The sequence below is a fragment of the Coturnix japonica genome, chromosome 13, assembly GCF_054131305.1.
Source record: "Coturnix japonica strain WE chromosome 13, WE-NBRP24, whole genome shotgun sequence".
NCBI classification, from domain to species: domain Eukaryota; kingdom Metazoa; phylum Chordata; class Aves; order Galliformes; family Phasianidae; genus Coturnix; species Coturnix japonica.
Genome location: NC_140675.1, coordinates 18,339,144 through 18,362,355, shown reverse-complemented (window position 1 = coordinate 18,362,355; position 23,212 = coordinate 18,339,144). Strand labels below are relative to the sequence as shown.

Below are 23,212 nucleotides of genomic sequence, written 5' to 3'. Positions count from 1 at the left end.
TATTATTTTGTATTAATTTATTTTAAATGTGCTGAAAACCACTAAATGTTTATTGAGCAAAACACGCAAAACTTCAGCTCTCTGTACTCCTCAAATCGCATCTCTGCCTTGAATGAGGTTGTTCTGAAGCTACCTGTCTGCCCAAATTATGTGTAACAGGGAAAAGCACTGACTAGATATTATGTTAAGAACAAAAGCGGTCAGACTGAGGCAGTTTTTTCCCCTTGGGCAGAGCAGAAAATGGAATTCTTTAACCAACGCTCCTTTTCAGCTTTGGAGCTCTTAGGTCTGATGTTACATTCAGGCCAATGTTTCTGTATAAGATGAAGGATATATAGAGTAAATATACTTTTTGTGGTTTCATTTCTGTATGCAGGAAGTGAGAGATGAAACTATCGATATAATCATAGAATAAAAATGAAACATAGCCAAATACTCTACAGTGATGTTAAATAATAGTAAGAAAGTTAATTATATGATAGAATGAAACAGTCCTTTTCCCATTTCTATCTTGTGAGTTCTCTTCTGGTCACAGCTGTAAATCCATGATCGTGGCTGAATTCTATTCAGATATAAGGAGGCCAGGGATATGGATGAAATTGCACATAGATAAATCAGTACAACATTTCTGTCCTATGGAAGTAGTATTTCAAAGCACTTTAATTCTCATGGTTTTCAGAATAAGCATTTGAAGTGAATTGTTGGCCTTGGACAAACTCCTAGAGGAGAGAGTGACATCCGTGTCACAAAAGAAATCATTGTTATGGGGCATAGCCGGGGTAGTGCATGGTGTAGACAAACGAGTAAGTTGACACAAAGCCTACCATTTGATTACTGGTATAAAGAAGTCTCCTCTAAGACAAGATTGAATGCATGTCCTGTGGCACCTCAAGTTTGAACAATAAAGCTATGGTATAAAATTGACAAGAATAGCAGTGATGCAGTAAAAGAAGAAATTAAGTCTTTAATCTTTATCCTGTGCACATTCAGTTAATAAAAATATTTAATTTCCTGTACATTCAGCATTTAACATTTGTATTTTCAGAACTACATATGCATAACTAAAAATGCATTTCCAATTTGACACTTCGACTCATAAGATACGTAATATTTCTCAATTTCATTACAGTTTTATCCTCCAAATCTGTCAGTGTTCATGAGCTCCGAACTGCACTGGTGTTGCTTAGCCAATCAACATGTGCAGAGGAATACACAAATCCATTCACAACTGCCGATTATCTCCTAGAACATGTAGCTCAATAAAGTCAATAGACTATTGACAAAACGTTATTCAGAAGAAAAGTAAATAGAACCAAAATAAAAATCATTCTCAAGTACATCTTATTGCTATAGCATAAAATAATTATCTGGCTTAACAGTACTTTAAGGTGACTGAAGAAAACTAACTGCAAAAATTCTCTAATATTATGTCCTTCAAAACACAAATCTAATGAAAAAGCAAGGAAAATATGAGTTTCCCATTGATAACTAGCAGTAGGTAAGTAGTCTTATGGAAATATATATTAATGAAAGAGAACTACAGAATGAATTACATCACGGTCATGATTAATGGACATGTGAATTTGGAAGTAGACAGTAGTATGTTCAGAGAAGCCTTTAGTGATCATACACATCCCGAAGTCTTAAAAGAAATAGGTAGCATTCCAGGAACACGAAAATGACATGAAGATGCCTTCTGCTCTCTCATCGGTCAGTGTTACTTCACTTCCCACTGCTGCAGAGTTCTTGATGTACATCTCTGCTTTGGAAGTTATTACAATTTTTTAAATGATCCCTTTTTACAACATAAATTCTATAGAAGAGGAGAAACTAATGATGTTATCACTTATGAAAGTTTTAATTTAAAAGACAGATACTTCGTTTAAAAAAAAGAAAAAGAAGAAATAACCAGATCATTAATTCAAGCCATTTGATTCTTTCTGCCAAAAACCAGATAGTTACACAGGAGCTAACAAAAGTAACTCAGACCATTTCTGCAGAAGCATATCTGTCCTTGAGGTGACTTTTATCTACAGCTTCCTGCCTGCACTGGATGCTTTGTAGGTTTTAACATATGGTTTGATTTTTTTTTTTCTTTTGTTTTATTTACCTTAAAATCTCTCACAGTTTTCCATGCCTACAAGTATGGGTAGTGAGTTTGATTCCAGAGCATTTAATATTTTACAAACAGTTGAACAAGAAATCGTTTTTTTTCTTTGCTTTTCTTTTTTAATAGAAGAAGCTTAAAGATTGATTTTAAGTCAAAAGACTTCCCAACACTACACAAGAGGATTGTGATGGATTAACTGAGTGCATAACTGATATTGTTTTAGTGCATTAGCCCTTATTTCCTGTTCAAAGTGATTGATTGAGCCTCAGTCAAGGCACTGTCCACAGCAAATATTAAGCAAACTTACCCAGACACTATCAATCACTCTTATCAAAGAATCACCACTTTAGCACAAAAAAAGAGAAGAGCTCTCTGCTTTTCACTGAATTCATCCAGTTGAATATGTTTTTCTTAAAAGCACAGAAAAAAAGTCGCCCTTGTAAACTATTTGCTTCAATGTGTTTCTTCAGGCTGGTCAGTTCAAATGCAGAGCTGTCATTTACTTATACTTCAACTTGTTAGGTATTTCAGAAATCATCTGACTCAAAGCAAAGGTGGGCAAAGCATCATATGCCAGCTGGAGCATTCAGGAAATCACTTGACAGCAGGAAGGATCATTCATCTATAAAAGATCCACCTTGGTGGTTTCAGCCGTCACCGATTAGCAACAGCACTGCTGTTTCTTCCCTGCTCTGAGAACTGAATTTCTGCATAACTGTTACATTAATTCTGCTGGTACTTCGCTTGCTTTATGTAATAACTATGTCAGCACCTATAAATATTATTTAGATGTAACTGCTTATGGGAGAAATTATGGAATTAGGATTTCTGCTTGGCCCACAGCTTCCCCACTTCACAGCAGTACGTGCTTATCACTTTCTCCACTGGTTTAGAAGTTATAAAACAGTGATTTCAGACGTATTTCCCTGAAGGAATTCTCGTAATGAATCTCTGCATCACCTTTATAGACACTACATGCCATACAAAGCAATTGAGTGAGTTTTTCTCAGTTTAATATCAGTACTGGCGTACCCTTTTATAGGACGGTTGCTGGTAGCTCAAGGCACTGCTATCTAGTGTTTCACCTCTCACTTTTTTTTGCAGATGATCTATTAAGATCACTTCCTGAGACCAAGCACTACTTTCTGGCAAAGAGTTTCCTCCAATCCTGTTGATATTCTAGATAAAAATAAGAGTTTTCCCCAGTTTTATGATGCGAGATTTAATTCCATGCACAGTTAGGCAGGTTTCAATTACCTTCCATCTGAATAACTCATTGGAAGGACTGTCTAGAGTCTAATGTTCCATCAACTTCTAATAATTCTGGTTAGTTGGGTTTTATGGTACCAGCAAAGTAAAACAACTTCTCACAAATCAGACAAGAAAACAAATGCTTGTCCTGTTTACATCTAAAAGAGCATCTGTAGCACACTTTAATTCTCTCAGAACTTGCAGTGGGAATGCCTTCAAATGAATTTAAATTGCAAGCTTGGTCACCTAAAATGCTTTTAATTTTACACTGGCAGCCATTCAACCCAATTTTTACGCTGATTATAGTGCATAGCTACTTTGGTGTGTATGTGTTAATAATACACAGATAACTCCATCCAGAAAACATCATTCAAATGCATGTGGTGTCATGTATTAGGTTCTGAAAAAAAATGCAGTCAGAGAAAATATATTATTCAAGATCCATCTCCTAAGTAAATACTTTCCCTTTTCTATGTATTCATTTTCTTCCTTCACCATAGCGTGAGAGTGGAAGGAGGGGAAAAGGAACAACTGCTCTTAGCAAATGGCACTGCTCCACTCCTATCTGCCTCCTTTTATCTCCTCCCCCCTCATATGCTTCTAAGCCTTCTCTAGTGTACGTAGAAGATGTCTGATGTCTCCTTCCCCACTTCTCTCCCAGGGAAGCTCTTTCCCCTGGGTGTGGTAGCAGAAGAGTAAGTTTAGGAGGAAAAGCAACAGAAAGCGTCAGCACAGAAAGCCGCACCGGTTGTCTCTGCATGATTTTGTTTTCTGTTATGCGAGTCCTAGAGAATCAAGCCTGAAAAGTTTATCACAAAAGTATATTTTTGACATGTTGTCCAATTTGGACTCATCATAATTCTGCAGTTCTTTCCCTTGAGGCACCTGCATTTTTCTTGTACTAAAATACACAATAAATCCCTTGAAGTTCTTGTTTACAAGGTACCAGTGAAATCCGTGTTTCCTTATTCTTAGGCCTCATCATTTGAAACATTCAGACTAAAAGTGGAAGTTGCCTTTCTGTGCTACTGACCCAGTTACAGCAACACGTGGTAGATGATTTATGTGATTAAGGAATTTCTTATTAACCTCATTGAGGCCCTCATTGAGGACCTCAGTAATTTTTTTTCTGTTATATGCTGTCTGTGTGAAATATATTCTCTGCAGCATTGCGGAGTTGTCATTATGATTTGTGAAAGCTTTGCCAAGGTATTCAAAGTGACTGACTGGCTCTAGCATTTGATTATCTAATATGGTATTTATGGAGTCATCCATTCCATTGGAGTAGAGAATTTTGCTTTTCTGGATTCTTGCCTAATGTTTCTTTTATGTTTATATGTATATATCTTCTTTCATTGTATTCAGAGCATTCCTGTTGATACCAAAGAGGATAGCATTATGTGAAGCATAATGTAATCCCGTAAGTAAAATTTAGAGAAAATTTCTGCAGAATGTGTGCTTCAATAATCCTCATTAAGTTGTTACTTTTTATACCATGTTGAGACCACCTAGAAGGATAAAAGTGTAGTAATAGCAGAGTTGTTCCTTTGTGTGAGGCGATGGCATTTATTGCAACCGTTAACAGTTAATATTGAAATGAAGCAGTTACAATAACTTTTTTTGCAGGCATAAGTAGCATTAAACTGTGTTGAGAATCCACTGCTGAAAAATAACTGAGAATTTGCTTTAACAGCTTCTTTTATTGTGTTCTTTGTTTCTGTTGTAGTTTCTATGGGAGTAAATAGGAGGCATTATTTTCAGAGCAACTTATGTATTCTAGGGTTTTGTCAAAATAGCCAAGCACAGAATTACATCAACATCAGGAAAAAAAGACTTCAAAGTCAGCATAAAAAAAACCTGTGAGACTGCAGTGATGGCTGTTTTGGGGGCTCTGACGAATATCATGGCTTGGATAGGTGTTATTTTCACAGTGAATTCAGTGGATAAAGACTTTCCCTTTAAAGTCATCCAAGCTCTAAAATATTTCTTAATATCCAAATCAAGTAGAGTTTTTAAAAATTATTTTAAATGAAGATATTTTAGAAACTTCCCAAAATGTGATCTGTTAATTTACTTTCTTTAATGGACTAATCCAAGTTAAACCATTGGAGATCAGTGATCTGTCAGTGAAATGTTCTCCTCAGCCAGAGATTAAATTAGGTTATGCTGATAACTTGATTCTGTGGTCCAAATTGGTATGTGATAGTACTTCCTTTGAGTTTTGAATTAAAAATAGTGAAGTAGTAAAAGAAAGTATCTAAAAGGAATTTTGCATCTCAGTGGATGCTTTTCCTTTCAACAAAATGATGTTTCATTTTGTGATTGAAATATAGCTTGCCTTTAATTCTGTAGATTTCTTAAGAGCTTTCCTCCAGTGGAATTAAACCATTCAAAACCAAAGAATAAGAATTAAAATCCAGGTCCTCATTCATCACTGCTCTGCAGTTCCTTTGTTTTCTTGCAGTGCAAAGAACAAATAAGGAAAATGGAAGAACACTTTGGAGAATAATGTTGCTGCTCAGTGCTAAAATTGTGTCAGGTCCACCTAAGAGCTCCTTAATGCAAAAATGACGCACTCTGTGGTGGCTAACAATAGAATGAGGGACATTAGCAATATGCCAGAGCAGGGTAGGAGAAAGAGTGACTGAAATAAATGGTTTCACAGAGAATCTGCATTTACAATAAGTGAGTGAATTGATGGTGAAGGTCAGATCTGTGCAAGTTAGCCTGCATTTAAACTAACAGTGCTGTATTTTCTAGCTCGCAAGTCTGTGGGGAAGCCGCCCCAACCCCCTCCCTCCCAAAAAAGCATTGGATGGTAGTGAAAGGAAGATGAGACATCAGAACATGAGACAGAAGCATGTGTTTCTTCAGAGATCTGAGCAGGACTGTGGGGTGAATTGACCCCAGCTGCTTGCTCGCTCCCCACAGAAGGATGGGGGAGAGGACTGGGAGGGTGAAAGAAAAGAAAATCCAACACATGAGTCAAAATAAAGAAAGTTAAATAAGTTCAGCTAAGTGCCACTTGCTAGCAAAGCAAGGTAAGCAATTAATTCACTCCTTTACATCAGCAGGCAGGAGTTTAGGCATTTCCAGGCAAGCAAATCTTTGCCTTATGTGTTGCTGGGAGCACAAACACAGTCACTCAGATGTCCCCACCATCTCCAGATATCCTGTTGAGGACTGGTAGTGAAAGCAGCTGTGGGACATCTTGATGCTGGCCATTGTCACCACCATACCCATAACCTGGAGACATCTTCCTTCTCTACCACATGAAGATGTCTACAAGTGTGGCTCCATTACTGGCCTCCATTTGTAGTTTTCAGTTTTCCCTCTTTTAAATCAGAAGGAAATAACATAATCTCAAGCTTCAGTCAGTCAGAGCTCACTTTTATTTAGCAGACTGATTTTCAGCTAAAAGTATTCAGGCTTTTTTTTTTTCACATTCAGTTATTTTCTTTGCAGTTAATGGGCTCATAAATCTGTCAAAACAAGAACTGCAAAGATGACATGTATGAGTTAATATTCACCTTTTTGGAGGAGACGACATTTCTGAGTATGGGAGGAGGATTTGGGGCTGAATGCTAACACTCAAAAGTTTAGCAAGGACAACTGTATCTTTTAACCCTGAGGACTGTTCTGTGTCTCTGCACCTACAGCAAGGCTCCATCTTTGGAAATCTACATCTATCTTTGTGGTCATGTTTTGAATTTATGAAAGAAGGCACCTTTCTGGATACCAGAATGGTCTGTCCAATATGAAGGCATTTTATTTCACAGGAGGGCTTTATGTCATTTTTTCTGTTAGGGCATCCTGCTAGGTAGGTTTTATTATAAAGTCATTTTTGCCATTTAATGATAGGAGAAGATGTGATCATTATATGGAACAGATGGCAAGTGTGTTAGAGCAAGGCTGAATCTCAGGAACAGCCCTCTGAAAAGAATCTAAACCATCATGCTGTTTAATATGCATCACATACATACTATATTTCAATGATTATACATCTTAGAAATATAGTGAATACTTTTCTCATCTATTTTCACTCTCACATTATTCAGGTTTTTTTTTTATCTTTGATTGGGAAGATCACAGGAAAACACTGTGAAAACATTGTAAACATTTCCACAAAGACTTTTATTTCTTAACCTTTTCTGGGTCTTCATCTACACTCTTAAGGTTTTGATGGCTTTTTGTGGTTTGTTTTGTTTTGTTTTCCTTCCTATTTGTCCTACATGTCAGGCAAGATGGGAGAAATCCTTCAGCTGTTTGTACTCCCATGTCATGCACTTCTCAGGATTCAGTTATTTCCAGTCTTCCTCTTTCTTAGTTCTTGATGTTCTGATATTCAGATGAGTCACCACTGCTTTTTTTTTTTTTTTTTTTTTTTTGGTTCTTAGATTGATTTCACGTGTGAAATTCATTTCAAATGCCTGTTCTGAATATATTTGTCTACCTTCAATTTGCCTGGCATACTGAACGAAATCCGATTGGATGTGTTTATAAAATGACTTATCTTTCAGGCCTGCAATTCAGCTGAAAGTGTGCAATGACTGGGAAATTCATAGCTTGCAAGCTTCAATTGCTGGAACATACTGAGTCATCAAATGCATATTCCTTTGTAGATGCTAAGCAAGTTTCTTCTTAGGTATTTAATTACAGCACTCAGCATAGCTAGGTAGTGTGGGTGTTATTTAGGTCAGCTAAGTCTAAAGCAATACCTAAACAGCCTTGTTTTGACTATCAGACTACATCTATTGTCTATTAAGATACCCATGTCTGGGTTCAGTTCCCTAACCTGTAACTTGTATTTGAGAGTGATGTGATAAAGCATTAAATCCCTTGCACAAAACTCAGCCATAACATGCAAAATATTTGTGATGCATTTCTGTTTCAATTTTTGCTCCTAAATATAGCATTTGTCCAGCAGGATGCTTCCTTTCAAATTGGTTGCAAAAACTTGATTTCTCTGTATAGCATTGCATTAGTTTATCTTCTTGATATTTATGAGAGATGATTGAAATTGTTGTTTTAGGCTTCTTTCCAACATTACCTTGAAAAACAGCTGTGATTGCATGCTGCAAACTAGAATAATCAGCATGTTCACAGGCATTTATAGTATGCTGTGATAATAGAAAATAAACAGAAACAATTTAGTGCTATGAAAAGTAGTATGTGTTATGACAGTAGCCATGACCAAGTATCTGACAGGAGGAAATGAATATTAAAGTGTTTTCTCTGTATTATCAGAGCAGGAATGTTGTTCTGCTTATGTATTAACACTTCACTTGTCTCTACCAGCTAGAAATGATACACTCCTCCTCCTTTCCCCAGAGCCTTCCCACCCTTTCAAGAACTTTTCTGGATGTAACAAAGTGCAGTTGCCTTTATAGAAATGGAATCTATGTGCTTTCAACCACCAGGCTTTCTCCAGATAAGCAAGGATATTCCTTTGCTCCTCATTTCCCTAGGACTTATTAAGTTTCAATTATATTTTTGTGCATTAGAAACATTTTCATGGGTGTGATAATGAAGGCCAGGAAGATTAACTTCAACATTACAAAGATTGTTTACACCTAACACAGTCCAGAAGTACTGATATTGAAATAGGCAGCAAAATATCTGTGTTCATCTTGCAAGACAAATATAATATTAAGTTGTGCAAATCTCACTTTATTGGGCTAAGCAGTAGAAAATGAAGAGGACAGAGTACCAGAATATATTCCAGTGTGGTTTCTTTATTTTTTATAAACAACTGTGTTTCAGTTCAAGGCCTAAGTTTAAGTGTTAAAATGAGTACTACTTCATGACACAGCTAATGACGTAAGTAGTTCTTCAGCAATTCCTAATGAAATTTTACTGTGATTTTTCTGGATCCATAAAGCATGTTATGTTTTCCAGATCTATCCAAACTGTCTTTTTGTTTCTCCTTCTTACTAAAGGGGAAGTTACTGTAGGGGTACCCTACTTGGGGTTTTGCTCACCTTGCTGAAAGCTGAAGAGCAGATTGTATCTGATTCAAACAGAACATAATTTTTGATGTACCTGGTTTTTGCTCTTCTAACCAATTATGATCATGACTCACAAGGACCCTGTACTGAAATGAATTTACTGCTCGTTATGCTCCAGATGCTGAACTGGCGATCATCTCCTTTTGCACTCTGCTTCTCCTCCCTTTTCATGTTGTACAGACAAAGATTCACACTGACAATGAGAAGGAAATTGAATTCTGCTGGATTTCAGCAAATCAAAGCAGTCGCTTCTCAGCCCCAATATGTAGGAGTGAAACATAGCAAATAATTGCATTATAAACTGTTCAAGCTACAGATGTAGTGTGCATTTGTACATAATACTTGTACCTGATTTTGTTAAGGTGTCAGAAGGTATTTCTAAAGGATTTTTAACATGAATTTCTGCATGCAGCAAGCTGTGTTTGCTGTTATGTCAGTCATAATTCTGTTTGACTTTACTTATGTTCTCGGGTTGGTATGTTTAAGATTAATGAGGCATTAGCCCTCAATCAAGGGACTGCTTGAGAATATCCATTCAATTTCAATGAGTTGTGTAGCTGTATTAATTAATATCATTTGACCTTCGTATTTGTGTGGAAAGACATAAAGCATTTTTTTTACATAAGCAATGTCATAAAACTGAATTGATAGCTGGAATATTGTTCTCTGTACAGCCCATCAATTAATGTAAGTTGCATCCTGTGTTTTAATGCAGATTTGAGAATATATTTCTGTAGTAACAAGAGAGAACTCAGTCATTTGGGTAACTTGGGAGGCAAAGGACCATTCGTAAGCTTTTTTTCTTTTGTTTAGGGCATGGTGAAATGGAGGTATTTGAGAAAATAATGTGATGCGTAAAAATTCCTCCAATGTTAATACCTTATTTCATTGAAAATGTGGTATGTTGGTACTTCTGCCTACATGGCTGCATGCCTTGTGTACAGTTGGCACTATGTGTGCTATGTAGCTAGAGAAATAAAATATTTAAATTAATGAAGACATATTTTAATATAAGTCAAAGCAAGTAAAAGCTTCAAAGATAGAAAAAAAATCTCATCAGCATTGTTTCATCATAATTCAAAAGGCTGCTCAGATGTTTCTTTCATTAAATGGCTGCTTCGTGCACAGCTGCTGGCTTACTCCCAGCAAGGTGTAAATGTAAATGAGCATTTCTAGTTAAGAAAGTAACAAAGGTAAAGTAACCACAAAGGGCAGAAAAAGCTTCCAATGAAAAGGAGATCTTGCCAAAACCAATTCTTAAAGACAGCTGGGGAAACAAACAAACTTTTGTCCAAACGGTGCCAAATGCTGGCTCTGTCGAGTGCTCAGTGGGTGAATTTTGCATGCTTTGTCTATATGTAGAACTTGATCCTAAACATAAACTAATTTGGAAATTAAATTATTCATGACTTTGATATTTTCTCCTCTCTAAGCAGTGCTGTGGTGCGAGTGCTCCGTGGGCCATGCAGTAGGAGTGTGGCTGCTCCCTGGGCTTGATCATTGCTCTCCATGTCTGCACATCTTATTTCAGACATTAAAAAGAAACGTACAAGAGGTGCAAACAGAGGTAAGTGATGCAGAGGTGTAGAACCTTTCCAGGATATGTTTAGGAAAGCCAAAGCTGACCTGGAGTTGAATCTGGCAATAGACAGGAAGGACAACAAGAAGTATATAGGCAGCATTCACCACTGAATACAGGATTTTGAAGTCCCTCGCTGTTTTTTTTCCTTGGATCTTTTAACGTCCATGGCAGAAATCAAAGATAAATTATTTAAATATGAATAATGAAAAAAGTGAAATAATAATTTACCTATATATTTATAAGAATGAATAAGCAGTTCATACTCATGATAGGAGATTTAGCTTTTAAAAGATTAAATTGCACATTGTGCATCTTTGTAATGCAATGTGACTGCAAAGTGCATTTATTATAGCGAAAGCGTGTAGAATATATTGTGAGAATGTGACATGAATAAATTCTATCCAGCTTCCAGCCATTACTAGAAACGTGACCCTTGCTGAATATTCACAAAAGATACCTTACAAGAATTTTCTTTCCTCTGTATTGTGATGTAGATTATTTGAAGAAGTACTTTACGTGACTATATTTATCTAATGTTTGCCCTTCTTTGTTGTTAGCAAATTATTCTGTTTCAAACTACCCACCTTTAAAACAAATGTACACAGTCTGTTTTGTAAAGGAGTGACCAGATGAAAAGCTAATAAGAATGAAGGCTCCAGTTTGGGAGGATCCACCAATTCCCAGCTTCTTGTTGCTTCTCCCTTTCTGTTTGTCATCTTTCTTCCTTGTCTGCCTTCTTTCCTCCATCGAGGATGAGCCAACAGCTATTTCATTCCTTGTTTCCATATAGTACCTCTTTCTCCTAACAAATCTTTCACCACTCAGGTTTTCTATGTAAATAAAAAACCAAGTTAAACCAGTAAGAAATCTCTACCAGCACACATATTAGAATGGCTGAGGGATATTGTTTAATGAATCTCAGACTCATTGTAGCCAGCACCTAATCTTATCCTTTAAAAACGTAGCATCATGGAATATTTATCTATGATGCTACATAATTTGAGGCTTAATACATTTTCCAAACTTTCCTCTTTTTGACAGAGGTTAGTGGCTGGATAAGCAATGTATGCTGAAGCTGTCTCAGTTGGCAGTGAAAACCCAACAGAGGTGACTCTTTTGTCATTGATTCTTGGGGAGTTTTTATCCAGCTGGATGCCTTCTGCATGGCCACCATAAATTAGTTTTGTGTCACTGCCTCTAACAACCACAATACACTGATAGTCTTTAAGTGATGGTTTCTATGACCTGAGACAAGATCTAGCCTTATTTTTCTGCTCTGTTACTTTCAAACAGGTCTTTCTAATATTAACATGCTGTAGTATTATAAACATATTTTTAACTCCTTTAAAATTTATAGCAATACTTTTCCTTGCATCTCAGAAATGCAATTCTTATAGGAAGTGTAAACTGTTAACGAGCAGATCCAAAGCACACCATTGGACAGGGCTCTATAAAGAAAATTAACTCTATTCCAGCAAAAATTGGGACAAGAACCAAAAATGTCAGCAAACCTTATTCACATCAAACTGTTGTTCATTTACTGTAGTAAAGTCCAGTGTTCCAGTAATGTGATCCTTTTGTTAAAAACACTGGAATTCTTTGACCTAAGAGGGCTGCTCTGAAAGTAATGCCTCCTATTTTATTATATTGGCCCACAAAGTTAGAAGTAGATGTTGGTGGGATGCAGGTAGAGGTTGAACCTTCCCATCAATATTCCATTACATTTTGTTGCTGGGCAACAGATGGCAGCAGAGGGGCAGTCTGACTGAATGGTGTCTGATGTGAAAGTGTACGTAGACAAAGGTGTGTCATTCCTTTATGGGGAAGAAATTCACCAGCTGACATTCATTGATTCTTGCTGGATGTTCAAGGAGACCAAACAAACAGTGGATGTGAGCGGTGGTGAGGCATTTCCGCAGTGGTGGTATCAACAGTGGGTCACCTCCACTACTGCTGATTTTTATATGCATGGCATGCAGGCTCTTGTTCATCACTGATGCAAATGCATAGCTAACGATGGTGACTGTGTTGAAAAACAGTGGTTTGTAGCTGAGAATTTGCTCCATCAACTAGTGTTATTGATCTCTTTGTTTCTGTTAATCTTCTGGGAGAAAAAATATCCTCTTAAAAATATCCTATTATTGCATTTGGAGAAATAATAATAATAATCACTTGCTCTAAAAAGAGTAGTCAAAATTTATGAGTCAGTCATCATTTTTAGTTTTGAAAGATATGAATGTAGTATAATGAATGGTGTCTAATGGAAGGCACTGGACACAGCCCCCCAGCAGCATTCTGTGTTGGTACTGACTGGTCCACTAATACAAATTATACATCTGTTTTGCTTGAGTTCAAGAAAATAACTACACACCTACTCTCAATTGCTGTCTCCTGAAAACTCTTCAAAGAGACTAAGTATGGGCAAAGTATCTACATTTGCATACAATCTTATAAAATTTGGGTTTATTTTACACTCTTGTGCCACAGATGTGCATTTACAATAATAATGCACATACACTTTTTATTACAGACTCTATTAGTGGCCTTCAGTATCTCTTCATCTCAAACAACCTTGGAGAGAAGTTGTAATGCACTACAAAGGCTGGAAGTGCTATGATAGTAATTGCTTCAAGAATACAATTTGCCTTCTGCCAAGAGAAAGGTAGGGATCAATCTGTAAGTCTTCTCTCTCATGTGTATTAAAAAAAATGTTTGAAATTCCACACATTATCACATTCCATTAATAGTCCCATTAATCTACAAGACATGAAAAACCTAAAATAAAAAGTGGTGTGTCCCTCTTTCTTTTAAGTCTGACTCTGAAGTGCTCCCATCTAACAACAGAACGTAGAAATTAGTTGATTTAGAAGCTTTTTTCCTCCTTCATTTGCATAGTCAAAAGTCCTTGATGAGAAGGCTTTTCTAATCATTGTCCAATAACATTGGACATAAAAATGCCAAAGGTGGTTGTATGGTCAGAAGAGCAGACTATTAGAAATAACTAATATTTGAGGAGCTTTGTTTAAAATATGAAAAAATGTACAAGAACTCCTATGTATCAAGTTTCACATAAGTTTAGGAGGAGGCTGGAGAATTAGCTCATATGTGCTGCCTTATACATTTGGATGGTTGAAGGAGGCTTTACATTTCTCAACTTATTTCTGACAGGTTCTGAATTCTAGTCAATTATGTATGCAGCCACTTATCCAAAAAAGATTGAGCTGATGGTACAGACTGGATTCACAAATGCTTCCAGAAAGCTTTCAGGTGATAAGATAAAAGCGGATCTTGGTTGCTGCTGATTTGAAACCAGGTCTTGAATTTGTGTGCCTATAGTTAGTTAGTTGAAGGGTGCTGCGTCATCTATTCTTCATCCCTAACTCGTGAATTTTTGCTGTTCATGAACAATTCATGAACTTCTATTTATCTTCAGCAATTGCATTATGAATTGAGGATTTAACTGGAATAAGATAATCCAGGAAATAGTAAATTTCAATTCATTTTTATGAATCTAATATATATTCAGCATACGAGAGCAGAGATGTGAATACATTAGAGATAAAAATACTAGTAAGAAACGAACTCATTCTATAACTTAAGTTTAATTCTCAAAGATATTTAAGCAGAAATGGTGGCAGATCTGACTTTATGTAGCTCTTGGATTTTCTGGGACTCTTTCCCCTCAGCAGTGAGTGAATACATCTTTGCAGATTTTTGCTCTGTGATTTCTTATTTATAGTGGGCTATTTTTTTCAGCTTGTTTCTATTTCTAGAGCAATATGGATCCGCTGCTAAATGTTTTGGAAAATATTTCATTATTTCCAGGGGATTTCTTTCTTTCTCTTGGCTAAAAAAAAACCAAAAAACACCAAAACCTTCTCCATATTTGTTGCTGATTAAGTTATTTTAAATCTTTTCTCTCATTTCAAACATAGAATGCAGCGTGATGTTGTGCAAGTGGTTGTCAATTACGCTAGTGTACATGAATGATTATGCTTTTCACATGAACTGAGAGGATGAGGATGCCCACTGGTCTAGGCCAGTACTTATGGTATTTATGATGAGAACTACAAAACACTTGCAGTATGTATTTTGCTTAAAAAAGAATGTATGCCTTGAACCAATGACAGCGTAAGGCTAAGATTGGATTCTACATGTTTACAGCTAAATGGTTTGATAGCTTTTGGAGTTTTACAAAAAAAGTCAAGGAAAGAAAATCTTTTGAGAGCTGAAGAGAAAGGGGAAGTTGCTTGTGGTAGTGCAGTCATCAGGAGCCAAATGGAGATGGAATTGAATGAAAATTTCCTGGGCGTGCTTCCTCCCTTAGAAATGCCTCAATCAAACAAACAAACAAACCTAAAGCTGATAAGTAAACAAATAAGTAGATAAAAAGAATGGTTAAATCATTGCTTTTAATAGTTATTTTCAACACCTCTAGCCTGGCTGACATATAAATGGATGTGGAAAGGGAAGCACAGATCTCACGTACTAATGTTTAACCTGTGAATCAATTCATCCACACAGGACAACAAAAAGGCAACACACAAACCTGTAATTTTCTTTCAAGGAAGATCATTGAAACCGGCTTGACCTTTTTCCATATATAAAGCAAATAAACTATCAGCCTTATCTGAAACCTCCAATCTCAAGATGATGAAAATAAAGATCAGAGATGAAACCCAGTTGATGCTGATGAGTTGGGCATGCAGTTGTTTGTCTAAGATGTACCAAGAGAAAATTTACATATGCTGTAAGTTAAAGTAAGGAGAGAAAAAAAATGTTATTGCAGAATAACTATTCCCTAGATAAATTAAAATTAATATGTTATCAGAGGAAAATAACTTGGACATCTTCTCATTTATAGATATTTAGACATAAGTGCATCAAGATACTGCCATGAGGACATTAAAAATAAGACTTCTAGCCTTCTGCTTAAAGACTGTACTAAATAACAACATATTGCTAATTGAACAGATGTTAAAACGCAGTTCATTTTATTCTGTGGGGCTGAAGTCTGAAACCTAAATGTCATAACAACTTAAAACTGCGAGAAAAATATTCCAGAATTATTTTCCTGAACAGAACTTTGAACAAAACCAGTGGTCATGGGGCACCCTTAGCTTAGTGCTGCCTTCTGATATCAAGACAAAACTATTAAAAATAGTATTAATTAGAGGCATTCAATGCAAACCAAATAATCCTTTCTCTGCGAAGAACGAGAGAATGACAAATTCGATTTAGCCAGAACTCCTCAGCTATAATCATTAACCTTATTCAGCTCAACCTCTTATCCAGAAAACAAGTGCTAAAGGTGCTATAAATTGTCAAGAAGTAAAAGGCACTGAGGTTAAACTAAACAACAACAAAAACAGCCACATCAGAATGGTACGTGTAAAGAATGGACTTCTTTTTTCCATGTATTATTATGTGGAAATTGATTCATCAATTATGTCCCATGGCAGGATTTCAATGCTTTGTCGTGAATGTTCAGGATCAAGATGCCATCATTCACAGCTGCCCTTCCTGATGTTTGAAGGGTTAACTATCAACAGATTATTACCATAGAAGGTGGTAATGCTCGATTGTTTTCAAGTTGGAGATGATTCATGACGTGTTTGTGGCACCAAAATTTATATGTCAGCAACCACCACAAATGCATTAGTGTATATTTCACTGCAAGCATCTAGTATGCTCATGTACCCACTGGTAGTGAAATGAACAGCCCTTAAAGTAATAAATTCGCAGTGGTGGTTGTTGTGTTGTAGATGTCCTTTGCTGCAAGCACATGATGAATTCCTAAAGCATTGTGTGTGTGTATATTTATATAATTCTTCTACCAATACACAGAATCTTTATGTTTTTGAGGGCATCAAAAATAATTTTAGCTTTCTATCTTGAATTTTATCTCTTTTCTGACAGCACCTGTGGCACGTTATTGTTCCAAACACTTCTTTTATCCAAGAAATGACTTTTCTTGACTTCTAGTTCATCACTTACGTGCTGTAGACCTGCTTTGTTATCAATCGTGTTGCCTTTTTTTGATTAGCAATGAAACCATGATATCTTCTCCTGCTATAATCCTACTTATCTGTTTACCCCATGTAATTGCAGTATTGAAGAACAAATTAGCTGTGAAGACATGGCACTAGGCACTGAGTCTAATGATCCTTCATTGTCCACAGATGACCATTTTGGTCTTGTATTACGAATGGGATGGCATTCCCAGTCTGAAATACAGCTTAGGTAATGCTGAGAGATTGTTAACACATGTTCTATTGTGAGTAACACTGCCCTTACTCAGCAGGCAGTCTGTGATAAGCTGCTTAACCCTTTGATTTCATGAGTTATACAGAAGAGAAAGAGTGTCCTCTTGCCTCCTGGTGCTGATCAGATCAGAAGCAAATCACTCTGACAACTGTGCTCTTCCCCAATGTTTTTAGGTACCAGATTGTCTCCTACACCATTTATGGTTGCTTTATTTCCTCCCACTAGCCCATAGAAGTCTGAAATGTACATCCACAAATGAGTTTGAAGACATTGAAAATACCGAAGCAGGCTGAAAACAGGCAAACAGATGGCCTGGGTGGGAGCTGGAGGAACCTTCATTGTTGCAGCTTTAGAAGATCAAAATGGTGCACAATAGAAGAGGAAGAAAGACTGAAATATTTTGGTACAACTTGGGAAATTTCTGCTTTTTGAATAATTTCCTTCAATAATCTCATCTCCATCTATTTGTTTCTAGTCCAGAAACTTCCAACAGCTTATTAGGTTGACTAAGTTTTACACAGCCTTGCTGACCTTTGATCTGCCTCCTGTGGCCAGCTCCATGGATCTCCAGGATAAGCCTGCTCGACCTCACACTCCACAACCACAACCTTTGGCAGCATAAGTCTTCTCCCAGACGTTCCCTCTATTACATAATTCAGCAGCCAAGAAAACAAGAACAGTTTATCTTATGCTGACCAGCTCTTCTCTTCCAAAAATGCAGAAGCTGCTGCATTTCATAAGTATAGCTGAGTGCAGAGATTCATAGTTTAAATCCAATGCATACACTAAAGATACCTAAATTCTAGAAGTAGGAATACAGCCTTGGAGATAAAAATTAATCTATCCCCTGTATCAGCATTGTCAGAGCCTCTGATGGATGTATTATTTCCTGGTTTGGTCACTGTGTTGCAAAAGAAGATGGGGAAGAATCTTCAGAAAAGAACAGAATAATGGCAACGATCAGAAGTGGAGAAAAGCAAATGAGGAAATTTATTTTAAAAGAGGTGGGGAATCGCATAAAGGAGAAAGTAATACTTGTCAGGGAAGGATGAGAAAAAGGAATGACATGATAACTTGTTTTCTTTTCATTAAAGAATCTTGCAAATGGGAATGAAACAACTGTTCTCTGTACCTGAGGGACAGAACAGATGGAAAAGAGCTTAAAAGACATAAGAAAGGCTCACATTAGAAGATAAACTCTCTAAACAATAGGAAGTACATCGCTTTCTGAGTTGCTGAATCTCCATTACCAAAGATCTTCAGGAATGAATTAAGAATGGCACAGCCACAGTCTGGAGCGTGAAGGGACAAGGTGACATCTTGAGAACTCATTGAGGTTTTGCTCTGAACATCCCATCCCGTTTGTGTTCCTGAGCTTTGTGTTGAATTTAGATTTTCTCAGCTTGTACAATTCTGCTTTCTCACACTTTATAGTAAATATGGATTTAGGTATCTTCTGCTGCTGGGAGTAATGGTAAAATCATTTTGTAGTAGTTTAAAGGACTTCAGGGTATTATTTTGGTCTCTGTCTTCCATGAGTTGGATGCTTGAGCCCCCCTGTTATTTTGTTTTGACTTTAGATTGAATTAGAAGGGTGAGATAAAAAATGTGGGAAACCCACAGAGGAGGATTTAAAGATACATTTTGAGGTCTTCAAAGGAAGTAAATGGTGTTTTGGGGACCCAACAGCCAGAGCATTGAGATGGCAAAAGAAACAGGCTGAGCACCAAAGGCACGGGTAGAAGCATTGGGTTATGGGATTGCATTGGAGGACCTTCTGTATGGGATGTATGTGTAATTGACAGCTGAGCTCAGAAATACTGCGGCTGCTTTTATTTTCTTTGCAGATGAAAGTATTTCTAAGGGCATTATTCATGGAAAGCTTTTCTTGAATAACCATACACATAGGATTTAAAGCTTGCTTCCTCTCATCACCTGTTCCATTGTTACTGTTTTCCATTTAAAATCCACGTATTTAAAACAACTCGCTATCTGTCTTACCCTCAGAATATCAGTCTATGACTAACACTGGTTTACATGTTGAATTAAATCCCAGTGGCATTAATTTATCAACTGGAGGTTGAGCAGCGCAAAAAAATATTTGATCATCTCAGAATTAATGTATTGAAAAGGACGAGGCAGTGCTCCGGCAGGTCCTGGTTTGTTTTCCTTCTAACTTTGTCACAAGGAGCTGCTATCAACGTGGTGTGAGAGCAATCCCTGTGTGCAGGGCTGCGCGCTGCTCTTCTCATTAGCTGAGCGGAGGATTCGAGTAAGAGTTGCTTTCCTACGGGCAGGAGGAAGGGGAGGAAGCAAGCAGAGATGCCTGAGTAACGCTAAGGGCACGGTTTTAACCAGAGGATTCCCAAGTGCCGCTTGATGTCTATTTATTCAGTTACCATCGGCTTCTCGCGTGCAGCACTGACATCCCGTGCCCTATTCTCCCATCGAACCCACAGCTTTCTGGGACAAGCCCCGTAGCCGTGCAACCGCGGACTAAAAGTTGGGATGGCGAGGCGCTCCGGCCTCGGGTGCTGGCACTGCGGGGCGATACCGGGCGGGGGGCGATGCTCTGCGGGGCGCTCCGGGCCGCGCTTTGGAGCCCCGAGGGGCAGCCGGGCGCCGCCGCGTGGCCACCAATCGTGGCTTCGGGCGTGCCGCGGAGCCCCGCTCCCCCACCCGGCGCTGCCCGGGCTCCGCACCGCCGCCGTGCCGCCCGCCTCCGCTCCTGTGCGGCCCCGAGTGCCGCCGTCGCCGCCGCCACCTCCCTCGTTGAGCCCGACCCACGCTGCTCTGCCCCCAGCTCAGCCCACCCCGCCGGGCTTGAAGGTCACCTCTGCCCGCTCCCGGAGCCACTTTGAGCGCGCTATAGAGCAGCATCGCTTCAGCCCGCTCCGTTAAGGTCCCAGTCCGAGCGGTGCGAGGTTCCTACTGGTCGGAGAGGAAAGGGAAGGGAAGAAAAGCGGCCGCTCGCCCCCTCAACCGCCCGACGCGGCGGGGACGGCCCCGGGGTCCCGGAGCTCGGGGGCGGGCGGCGAGCCCGGGGGAAGCCGGGCAGCGGGGGCGCGGCGTGCGGCCGTGAGGGCGGGGAAGGGCGGCTGCGGGGAGCCGCATCCCGCTGCCTTCGGACGGGAGAAGCGCCGCATCCTTCGGCCGCCGCCCGCATCTTTATGGTGAGTTTGGCTGGGGCCGGGAGGAGGGCGGCGGTGGAGGCGGCGGGGCGTCCCGAAGCGGCGGGTGGAGGGATGGAGGCGGCGCTCCTACCGGGGCCGGAAAGTTCCCGGGGCCGCCAGGGGGCTGTGGGGTTGGGGGCGGCGAGGTGTGCGGTGGGGAGACCTTAGGGCGCTGCTCTGCGGGTGTGGGGCTCCGGCTCGGCTCCGCCAAGCGCTGCGGGAGGGGTGACGGGCAGAGCGGCACGGCGGAGACTCGGGAAATCAAAAGGAGGGACGAGGAAAATGGCCAAGCTGGGGTCAGCCGAGTTACTGGCTGAGAGAGTGGAGATATTTAGCTGCTGGAGAACTACTTGCCTGTAAGTCGTCGCTATTTACTTCCATGGTAGGCTATTCATCATTTCATTTTCTCCTGCACGTTTCTATCGGTGAATGGGGGATGCTCGTTCCCCGGCTGCGGGCTCTGCTCAGGTGAAGCAGCGCTGAGGGTGGTTTGCTCGTCCGGGTGGTTCCACCTGGAGCTGCATCCCTCCAGCAGAGGTCCGGTTTGGCGCTGTGACAGCCTGACATCTCCTGCGTTTCCAAAATGTAGTAATATGGCTGTTAGAGATCGTGCTGCCAACGTGACATGGTTCACACAGATGGTGAAACAAATGCGGGCTAATGTTTGAATTGATTCACAGCGCCGAGGTGTGAAAGATTTTGTCCTAATCTGCAACTTCTATTGCTCGGCTCCCTTGGCTTGCAGATGGGGCACGGGTTTGTTCGATTCTTATGTACTTGTGTAAATAAAATCCAGTTTGCTCAATGCGAATTGAATTTTAAGGTATAATAGAGGTTGGTGTCCCAAAGTCTCTTCTTTCTCACTCTGCACGTGATAGTGAAGAGAGCAGAGACACTGTATGTTACATTCGTCATTTAGTGTGGAAACTGTGTTACGTACAGAATATAGCAGTAGAAGCAAGAAGTTTGTGTTCTGTGGTGGAGATTAATGATTGTGGGTGTATTGCAACCTACAATGAAATCTGTATTTGCCTCACGGTCAAATAAATCTTTTCTTTATAGACTAAATAGTCACAGCAGCCACTTGGCAAAATATATATTGGGAATGGCGACGAGGGTGTGGGGAAGTGGATTTCCAGTGTGTATCTCAATAGATCACTCGTCTTTTAGGACAGCATTTGGCACCACATGCTCCAGTTACCAGGGCTGTAGCAGTGGCTTAGTATAGCTCCAACTGTGGCAGCTTTACCTTGATGTTCTTTCTCTTGAACAGCTTTGAGTTCCTAAGGTTTTAGGAAGCTCTGTGGTGTTTCTGATGATAGGTCCAACATTACCAAGATTACTGGGTCACAATGACTTTGGAGGCTTGGCTGCTGCAGGTTGCATTTACAATTCATGCTTTGGTTGTTACCTTAGACAAAAGGATTTGGCTTTCCTGAAATGGAGTTTCTGTTTATAGTTGTCAGGGCTGTATTTCCCTTTTCTATTGGTACTTAACTGTCGGTACTTAGCTGACAAATGTAATGAATGAAATTTGCAGAATGCTGATGATTTTTATAGTTCTTGTAATTGCGGCACTTGTGTCCTTGAGGTGACGAGAATGCTCTTCTGGCTTCATAAAAAGACATCCTGAAGTGACAGAATACTGGCAGGAGCCAAGTGTTGAGGAAGAGGGCAGAATTGTTAATTCCTGGATGCATAATGTGATGCTTTCCCTGTATGAAGTGTGAGTACAAACCTAGGGTTACAGGTCCGATCCCCAGCACAGAGCATTGTTGCTGTGACACCTCCTCACTGCCTGCACACTGCCTGGCATGCACTGCATCCTGCTGCCAAGGAGAACGTGATGGCCTTAGGCCACGGCTGCCAGGAGGTGGGTTTTGAAGTTTCTTCTTGTTTCCCGGGCTGCAGCCCTCCACAAAGCCCCTTTGAAGTTAAACATGGAATAGCAAAACTGAAGGGGACTCAGCCCTCACACGGCCAGCCCTGCGCCCCGGGCAGGATCACTTTGTACCTGTGTCATCTCTGATGGATGTTTGTGTAGCTTTTCTAATTCCCCTCTCTCTGCTTTTGCTTCTCCTGCTTTTGCTATTTGCTTGTTTATTTCATCTCGTGGTTATTATTATTATTTTTTTCTCTGTATATGCTCTTCCTTCATATTTTTTTTTCTCATTCCCTCCAAACGATCTCTCCCCTGCTATACCCAGTTAATCCCTCTGTCAGCTTTTCTTGCTGCTCTCTGCAGGACCTCACGCTTCTCTGACAGTCCCACACTCTCCCTGCCTTTGTGCCCCACACCTGGTACTGCTGCCTCTGTACCAGCACAGCAACAGTCTTGGGATGGGTTGTGATGGCACTCAGGAAAGCTGAGGAATTCCTTCAAAAATGTTTAGCTTTCATCTCCCTGTTGTTTTGTGTTCCCTGGGGGTTGGCGACAGTGCAGTAAATGTATTTGGTGTGGACATTTCTTTGTAAGTGTTGATTATTATTGCTATTATTTTAGGAATAGTGTAGTAGAAGAAGCGGTAGAACCGTATTTATCTGTTCTTGGATTTAGTATCGTTGGGTTTTGGTGAGATCACAGAGTTGGCTCTCATGAGAAATAAACTGAGTGGATGTGCACTTTAAGACCTTTGGAGAGACTTTTTTTTTTAAATAAAAAGCACTTAATTCATTACTGCAGGTACATTTGAGAGGCACTGTAACAATGAAGTGTTTACTTTTGTATGTAACAATGTTTACTAACTCTGTTAATAAAAAGGGGAACATGTAGTGGTCTTAGTGTTGCTTCCAGCAGTGACTGACCTGAGAGCAGATCCAT

General features: G+C 39.4%; 1 protein-coding gene across 14 annotated transcripts in view; it reads left to right on the top strand.

The window, feature by feature from the left end:
- The first annotated feature begins 19,916 nt into the window (after positions 1-19,916).
- Positions 19,917-23,212, top strand: part of RBFOX1 (RNA binding fox-1 homolog 1) — a 541,423-nt gene continuing 538,127 nt past the window's right edge. For 6 of the 14 annotated variants that reach the window (XM_085514226.1, XM_085514212.1, XM_085514225.1 and 3 more), the window contains exon 1: positions 19,917-20,391. In XM_085514226.1, coding sequence (XP_085370352.1) covers positions 20,389-20,391 — 3 coding nt within the window. In that variant the 5' untranslated portion in view covers positions 19,917-20,388. Of the gene's footprint in view, positions 20,392-20,493; positions 20,774-23,212 lie in introns of those variants that run through there. The other 8 variants (XM_085514227.1, XM_085514211.1, XM_085514203.1 and 5 more) reach the window with 4 other exon arrangements.